The 8656-nt window shown below is 37.0% G+C and overlaps 1 protein-coding gene across 1 annotated transcript; it reads left to right on the top strand.

The window, feature by feature from the left end:
• The first annotated feature begins 431 nt into the window (after nucleotides 1-431).
• Nucleotides 432-8327, top strand: LOC107759333 (thiamine-repressible mitochondrial transport protein THI74). Its single transcript, XM_016577227.2, has 3 exons — nucleotides 432-1197; nucleotides 1685-2105; nucleotides 7761-8327. The coding sequence occupies exons 1-3, from the start codon at nucleotides 685-687 to the stop codon at nucleotides 8051-8053; spliced, it is 1227 nt and encodes a 408-aa protein (XP_016432713.1). The 5' UTR covers nucleotides 432-684; the 3' UTR covers nucleotides 8054-8327.
• Nucleotides 8328-8656: the final 329 nt, after the last annotated feature.

Raw genomic sequence — 8656 nt, 5'->3', positions numbered from 1 at the left:
AGCTTGCGACAATGCTAATTTGCGTCCATCTGAAGTGTAATTTTTCACTTCAGACTTATTGATTTTAAGTGCATGAAATCATTGGTTGCACTTCAGACCTATTTGGCCTTAAGTACATATGAAGTGCAAATTTTCACTTCAAACTTATTAGCCTTAAGTGTAGGAAAATATTTGTTGCACTTCAGACCTTTTGGCCTTAAATGCATCTGAAGTACAATTTTTTCACTTCAGACCCGATAAATCTGAAGTTGTTCGTAAAGTGGTAGACTTGCAAATTGTTTTACAAAGTGATATAGGTTGAATTGGAGGCCAGCTTATATGGGCTAATGAGAAGTGACCAAGCCCAACAGATGAAGTAGAGAAGCACGTGCAGGCGTGAAGCACGTGCTCTAAAATCCGCGTAATTAGTCTCCTGGTATGAAATTCATCGCTGGGACCTTTCTCTCAATAATCTGCAGATTCCACGCCCTTTGCAAATACACTATTAGATCGCATTCTCATTTTGTCTTTTCAAAATCTCTTTACATGCGATTTTCTTTGAATTGAAGAAATTATCAGCAACATCTATTGGATGTGACACCCAAAATATTGGAGCATAGAATTTTTTATCGATGAACATCTAGGGGGTGCATTAATTCCCAGTTAAAACTCGTCTCTGGGGCTGAAATTTCGGTTTAAAAAGGAATGAAAAATCAAACTTGGAGATGGGTTTTAGGTTTGGTGTATATATTAACTGTTGCCTCTATTTGGATTGCTGCTAGTTTTGTGGTTCAGTCCGTTGTGGATGCCGGTGTTTCTCCTTTTCTTGTCACATACATCTGCAATTCTTTGTTCGTTATATATATTCCCCTTATTGAAATTGTACGCTTTCTGGAAGATAAATATGGGACTTTGTTGTTTTGGCGAAAGAAGAAAGATACCAGCACCTTGCAGGATTCTGGTGAATCAGAGGAGGCTATTCTTCTTGATGATAAAGCTGATGATGGTTTGAGTCCAAGTGGGGTTACAGAAGAGAGCAAATCGGTTGTTGCTGATAAGGGTTTAGATCAAGTGATAGATCAAAGTGTTGATACGGGGTTGGACGCAAAAGGGCGTTGGACGCGTTCTAGAGTAGCAAAAGTTAGCTTGTTAATATGCCCTTTTTGGTTTCTAGCACAGCTTACGTTTAATCTATCACTCAAATATACAACTGTTACGGTAAGCATACTATCTTTTACTCCCTCCTTTCTCACTTTATGTGTCTTGCTTTCCCTTTTAGTCTGTTTTAAAATAATGTCACTTTGTATATCTAGTAAGTTCTTAATTCTAATACTTCTGTAATATCCTTAACGGCACTCCCTTCTAGAAATGTAATGACATGTTTAAGACTTAGATTGGAAGCGTATTTTTTGGTATGTTATACACACCTTCAGTTTAAGACCAAAGATTCAAAAGTCTTCTTTCCATTACTATATCTTGTGCACATTACATAAAATGAAACGGAGGGAGTAGCTTTTATCCATTTCATCGACAAACATTGAGGGATGTAACGGACACACCCACTAACTTCAACTTGAGTTATGTAGTTGAGGATTTTTTTAGGAGTGTATACTTATATTTTGTTCAAACCAGTTATCGCATTAATAGTGGGTGCAATATTATATCCGCCTGTGTAATGTGGTTGTGATTTTGGTTTTCCTTACAGTCAAACACCATCTTAAGCAGTTCATCCAGCTTGTTTACTTTTCTGGTCTCTCTTGTATTCTTGGGAGAGATTTTCAGTTGGGTGAAGCTGATCAGTGTGCTTCTTTGCATGGGAGGAACGATCATTGTCAGCTTGGGTGACTCAAAATCAGGATCCAGTAAAGTTGCTTCAAACCCTGTTCTTGGAGACATTCTTGCTCTCCTGTCATCCGCTTTTTATGCTGTGTACATAACCCTCATTCGTAAAAAGTTACCTGATGATGATGGAAAAAGTGGTCATGCCAGTATGGCACAGTTTCTTGGATTTTTGGGTTTATTCAACCTGCTGATATTCTTACCCATCCCTCTTGTACTCAACTTTGCTAACCTCGAGCCATTTAATACGCTCACCTGGAAGCAACTTGGCCTAATTGTTGGTAAAGGTATGAGTCTGCCTACCCTTGCATATTTAAGTATTTATTGATTTGTTGTGTCTTTGTGTGCGTAATGAGTGAAAATGGGGACCATGAAATATGATAGTCCATTCTTTTTTTCTTCTACATGATCTTCTAATTGTTGTTTCTTCAGTGCTTTCTTGAACAGAATTGCTTACTATGTGACCCTTTGAAGTAAGTGTTTGCATTTGGTTCCTGTCATATGAAAAACAGTATGATTTCTAGCTCTTGGCATTTGATTGTGTCTGCAACATATAATTTCGAGGAAACAATTAGAGAATGGTGGGAGAACTACACGGTCATAGGATAACTTTGTTTCAACCTATCTAATATTTCTAAAAAGATTGAAGAGCAACTTGAATAAATGGAACAAGGAGGTGCTTGGGTGCACAGAAAGAAATTATGGATACCTATTTAATGAACTTAACAGTACTAGAAGAGGAGGAGGAAAAAGAAGGCGTAAGTGATGATGAGGAAATCCAGAAGGAAACAATCAAAGACGATATGGGGCAAACAACTAGTGGCCCCAGAAATTATTTGGAGATAAAAGTCACACTTAAATTGGTCTGAAGAATAATTCTGAACTCTTCTGTTGTGTCATTAGTCCATAAAAATGAAATAATTTCATTGAGCGCTCTAATCAAATACTGTACAAGAAAAGTGGGGATGGAGGCTAAGTTTGGACTGAATCACAGTCTAGACAATTATTGAGGAGAAAGAGGAATGGAGCAACCATTCAGAAGAAAAGATCCTTTAGGCTCTATGAAATTGTTTGGGAGACAAATCGTTACGCCGCGTAACTTACGCTTGCATGAGTTTCCTTTTGCATTCTTTCACCATTGGGAGCTGCTACAGAAAGAGGTTTTGGAACATATGAATCACTTACAGAAGTGTTTGTTTAAGATGACTGTTAATTTTCTTTTATAATTTTTATTCCTAAAAAAAATGGTGGTTTGGGCCTCCAGAGTTTTGGTCTAGTGTTAAGAGTGCAACATGTTACGTGTGCGTTAAGCGCACGTCGCTAGCTCGAACGAAAGCCTCGTATTTAAATGGAGAAGGGTAGAGGGGCAAGCCCATTATCCACTGAGCATCAAACCATGCGCCATTGGTCCTGGAGATTTCTCGGTCATTAAAAAAAATGGTGCTTTGGACATTTAGGATTTTTGGCAGATCAGTTTGGTGGCAGTGTATAAGATCATCGCGAACACTTTATCCTTGAGATTGAAACGCGTCTTAGACAAGCTCATCTTTACCTCATGGAATGCTTTTGAGAGGAGTAGACAAATCCTAGGTGCAACTCTTTTTGCTAATGAGATAGTAGATTGGAGATTGAGGAGTGGAGAATAGAGAATGTTGTTTACGTTGGACACACAACAAATGGATAATTATGTCAATCAGAGCTTCTTGCTATATTTTGATATAAATGGAGGCAATGGATCTAACATGCTTATTAATGGTTAAATTCTCTTTCATGATTAGCAGATTTTCCTTTGGTTTCTTTGGTATTAGTAGGGACTAACACAGGAGACCCCCTCTCACCCTTGCTATTTTTTATTGTTATGGTAGCATTTCGTAAACTTCTTAGTGCTTGGCATTTATATTAATGAAACATTTTGCTTACTGGTCAAAAAGTATTAAGTAAACTTCTAGAAAGATTGGAGGTCTTGTTAATGGCTTTAAGGTTAATGGCTACAGGCCTACAGAGTAGATTGTCTATCTGTCTTAGTTTTCTTCTTTGCGAATGAAACTCTTTCTTTTTTCCTGATCCACAAAATAGAAAGGTTTGGTAGCTTTAGAACTTTAGTGTGGTTTGAAGTAGCATCGGAAATCTAGGTTGATTCCTCTAGGTATGGCTCGAAATGTGTAAGACTTGGGCAAGGATACGTGGATGCAAGGGCTTCATTACCTATCAAATATCCGACGACCGATGCGTTCTTTTGGAGACAAGTTGAAGAAACCTCTTTACAATGACTGGCAATGTTGTATTATCTCGGGTACGGATGCACGGTACGGTTCTAGAGGTCAAATTCGCTAATCTCATAACCTTTAGGATTCAATGAACAGTGATACAATTAGAAGTACCGGGTATTGGGATACAGATAATAAATGTGTAAATATAAAATATTTGATGGAGTAATTAGTTAGCTACTCAATTACTAAAGTCAAAGTTTTGCTAAAATCCAGTTTTACTTAATTTACTAAGTTATACTGAATAAACTTTATTTTTATGCTGTGTTAAATGGTCCAGAACTTGCCCAACCGTTTTTCTTCTTCTGGGTCTTGTTTATAAAAGTGAACTTTATTTGTCATCCAAACTTGTTTGTGGCCCAATCAAGATACAACACATTTCTCTTAAGAATTTTGTTGAACCACTTTTTAAAACCCCAGCATACGAACAACTAGCGAAGGAACCTTAGCTTAGTTACTCCCACCTGTAACTAGCGAAGAAACCTGCTTAGATACCCCACTCTCAACTAGGAAACAAACCCTAGCACAGCTGCTCCTCTCTATTTATGGCGGCTTCTAACGTCTCTGTCAATCTCTAGACCTCTGTCTTAGTTTGAAAAGAATGGTTTCAGACGTCTATTTCTATTTGGCAAAAAAGTAGAAGGGAACGTTTAGACATCTATTTGTGAATGATATAAGAAGAAGAAGAAGTACCCGTCTATATGACACGCTTTCGTCTTAGTCTATTCCCAAAAGAATGATATCTTTCTATATTTTGAAACAATTTTACTTTAAACTTCCCATTTTACCTAAGTAACATGCTTTTGTTGCCACACAAATGTCATGGCGTGTTTAAGACCACAAGTTCCAAAGTTCTGTCTTTCTTTCTTAAACTTCGTGCCTAATCAAACAGGTTCATACAAAATGAGACGGAGGAAGTAATATGTTTTGTTCGTCGAACTATCAGAAAGTTTATAATACTTGGTTTTCTGTGAACAACAGATGAGACAGTTGTTTTTATTCAGGACACTGGTGGGACGTGAGGCGGTTCTGAGTTTCAGGTCAGTATATGGTAGTTCAAGGTACTCGCAGTTGGAGAAGTACATAATACTCATGAGTTATCTATGATCTATGTTTGTAAAATGGAAACACTTCACCGAAGTACTTGGTCTGCCACTTGAGGGGAAGTTCTTGGGAAGTGCAAACATGGTTAACTCTGGCAAACGATAATATAGAGAAGTTTTCTGGAAGACAAAGCAGATTTGAATAGTTATTTTGAAGTGCTTGAGGTGTTTTTAAAGTTTGAAGAACGTTTTTTAAAGAAATAGAACCAACAGACACATTGAACCCAAATTTGCATGTCCAATCACCCCTGAAACTCCTAAGAAGGTGGCACTCTTACATTGTGTTATCTGAGATACTATTCTAAATGCGGATAATATGAGGAAAAGGAGATGCATCGTAGTATGCGGGGAGGCGAAAGGCATGAGAAAGATATGGACCATCTGTTGCAAGATTGCATCTTTACTCCTTTTTTTATAAGGATCAGCTTTGAATCTTTACTTTAGCTATGGTCTAAGTTTACTCCCTATACAACATAGCTTAGACATTACCTAGTACAGTGATGGATGCTGTGGCAAGCCAGGAGGTGGAAAGTGTAAAGAAAGTAGAAAAGACAGCTTTAGATATAAGGATTGTTCAAGGCCATATGAAGAGACTACACACATCCTCAACCAATGTGGGATTTAACACCCTATGTATACCCAGATTTGGATATCTGGAGCACGGATAACATATAATAGGGGCTTAACATTGGGTAATAAAACACTAGGAATGTCTGGTTTTGATACGATGTCAAGTGAAACAGACCTTGGACCTAACTTAAGCCCAAAAACTAACTTATGAGGTAAAGATTGTTCAAGACAGTATAAAGAGACTACATTCCATACCATCAACCAATGAGACTTGGACAGAAAGCGTGAAAGCAAGGAAGATGTTTTATTGAAGATAGCCACTGATGTGCCTGTTTTGGACGATTTGATGAGAGAATTATACTATTAGATGTAAAATCTACATGTATAGATAATACTATCTTGGTATGAGATTGAATGGAAATGATATCAACTTATAGAAGAAGATTTAGTTTCTATTCAATAAAAAGGAGAAAACATAGGCCAGATACACATTGACAACCCCTTAAAACTTTGCTCTATTTTTCATTTAGACAGCTTTTTTTCATCGATGGCTTAAACTTGGCCATTCCAGGGAGTTCTTCTTTCCTTCAAACCATACAAATTTGAACCCCATAATCCTGTTTCTTCTTCTTCTTACGTATTCAAACACCATAAACGGTCCTTTTTTTTTATCAGGTAATTAAGAAAAAATGGCCATTTTTTCAAAGCTATACCAGATTCAAACGCCATTTTTTTAAAACTTATACCGGATTTTTCTTCGTCTTCTTCTTTCTTATTTATTCAAACCCACACCAGATTTGTCTTCTTCTTTCTTATTTATTCAAAAGCCATTTTTTAAAAGCTTATACCAATTCAAACGCCGTAATAGCCTTTTTTTTAATAAAGAAAAAGAGCGTCTTTTGCTGTTAGCAAGAATCTTTGATGGAATATGTCCCTAACTAAGCTGCTGGCAGGAAAAACAGAAACAAAAACAAAAGTGAAGTCCTCTTTTTTACTTTACATTGCCGAGTAGAGGAAATGTTCTAGGTTCTATATTTTTTCATATAAGGTTTAGTTTTTTTTCCGTTAGAAAGAGTCTCTGGCGCTGTACGACCCTGGCTAAGCTGCTGGAAGGAAAATCAGAAACAAAAACAAAAATGGATGCCTCTTTTTTTTTTGTACACAACAACTTTTAATCATTCTCTAATTCATTATTTATCGTGATTTTTATATTTTGTATTTTGTCTGCATCTGATAATTGAGATTAGGAGAAGCACAACTAGGAAGCATAGATTATAAGCTTCAGTCATATGATGATGAGTCCTTCCTGCAGAAGCAAATTTAGAAACTTGACTGCAGAAGCAAATTTAGAGACTGGACCTCAAATCACTCACGTCAACTGTAAAATAGTTCTCTAATCAGCTAGTATCATGAAATTTGATTTTTTAGCTGTTCATCAATCATCAAGTGCGCAGGCATCCTGTACCTTAAATTCTTTAGTTGTGAAACGTAGAGTTAGACTAGCTAGGCATGTCGTCCACAGTCGCATATCGTTCTTGTTATATTTCATCTCATCCTCATGAATTTCTAATTTTTTTGAGGGAGTGGGGTTTGGCATTATCATTCTCTTTCTAATTCTTTTAATGTGGCTGAACTACATTGTACAGGCGCATCTAAACTTCTAATAACCATGTCAGATTTGCTGGGTCAAGGGAGCCTTGAATCATCTATTATTCTGAGCTTGATATTTAGCAATAGCTTTTTTCTTTTTAATCGCTTTGATGTTTCATCAGGAATCCGTGCTTCTAAACTACTTGAAGTAGTGAAAGTTACCCTAGGGGAAATAGACATGTTATCCAACTGTGGTGACAATCTTTACGTTCTTCATTCATCTCATCTTTAAGAATTTCTCCTTTTCTTCGGATTGGGATTTGTCATTGCCAACTTTTTGGTTTTTGTTTACTTGATCTTGTCGGAGGCCACATAACACATGGACTACTAACTTCAAAATAACCATATATAGGTATGTTTGATAATGTGCTGAGCGATTTACTGTGGGCCAAGGCTATTCTTTTAACCTCCACAACAGTAGCAACAGCAGGACTCACCATTCAGGTCCCGCTAGCTGCAATCGTGGATACACTGACAGGAAATGCTCCCCCTATCTTGGATTACATTGGAGCTGCAGCTGTTATGGTTGGTTTTGCAGGCATTAACATCCCTTCAGACGCATGTTCAGTACCAGAAGAAGCAAGCATTGAACTTGAAAATGGGAAAATCCAGTCCACAGAACAAGATCACCTATCACCAAGGTAGACTAGCTCTTTTTGCTCAATGGTGACGGGTTTGTCTGGTGGCAGTAGTTTAGGTGTATCTTATGTTAATTAATCTTACTCAATGTTACAGAAGGGAACTTAACGTATTCTTTGTTTTCTTTCCCGAGCATGTTCAAAGCTCAATGACACCCACAATGTTAGCAAAAGTATAGGTGTGTCCAGTCTTTTACTGTCTTGTGCAGATATAACAATGCAAACCCCAAAATTTTATACTTACTATAGTCTATACATCAAGTGAGAATTATCTCTTTCAATTTTCATTTTGCAGATGAAAGCTTCGAAATACACTTGTTTTTTCAAACTTGGATGCATGACTTCCCACGTGCAGGAAGGATCGATTATTTGAATCCTTTTTCTTTTTTTCCTGGAAAATTCAAACTTTTAAGTGACTGAGTTGACTGTAAAATTACCTTATCCTGCCTCTCTCCACCTAATGTCATAAACTTAGGGGCGTTCAGAATTGGATAAAACCCGAATTATCGAAAAAAGATTCAATAATTTAGTTAAATTTTCGGTTGTAATTTTGATAATTAGGTTTGGTTTTTGGTTTTGTACCAAAAAGTTACCGAACAAAAAGATATAT

The sequence above is a fragment of the Nicotiana tabacum genome, chromosome 19 (assembly GCF_000715075.1).
Source record: "Nicotiana tabacum cultivar K326 chromosome 19, ASM71507v2, whole genome shotgun sequence".
Lineage (NCBI taxonomy): Eukaryota > Viridiplantae > Streptophyta > Magnoliopsida > Solanales > Solanaceae > Nicotiana > Nicotiana tabacum.
Note: the sequence above shows the minus strand (reverse complement) of the source record. Positions and strands in the feature narration are given on the sequence as shown.

Bases quoted from the DNA above. Each gene is read 5' to 3' on its own strand.
- LOC107759333 (XM_016577227.2), top strand. From the start codon at position 685: ATGAAAAATCAAACTTGGAGATGGGTTTTAGGTTTGGTGTATATATTA. The intron at 1,198-1,684 runs GTAAGCATACTA...TTTTCCTTACAG, and splicing joins TCAAATATACAACTGTTACG to TCAAACACCATCTTAAGCAG. The intron at 2,106-7,760 runs GTATGAGTCTGC...AACCATATATAG, and splicing joins TGGCCTAATTGTTGGTAAAG to GTATGTTTGATAATGTGCTG.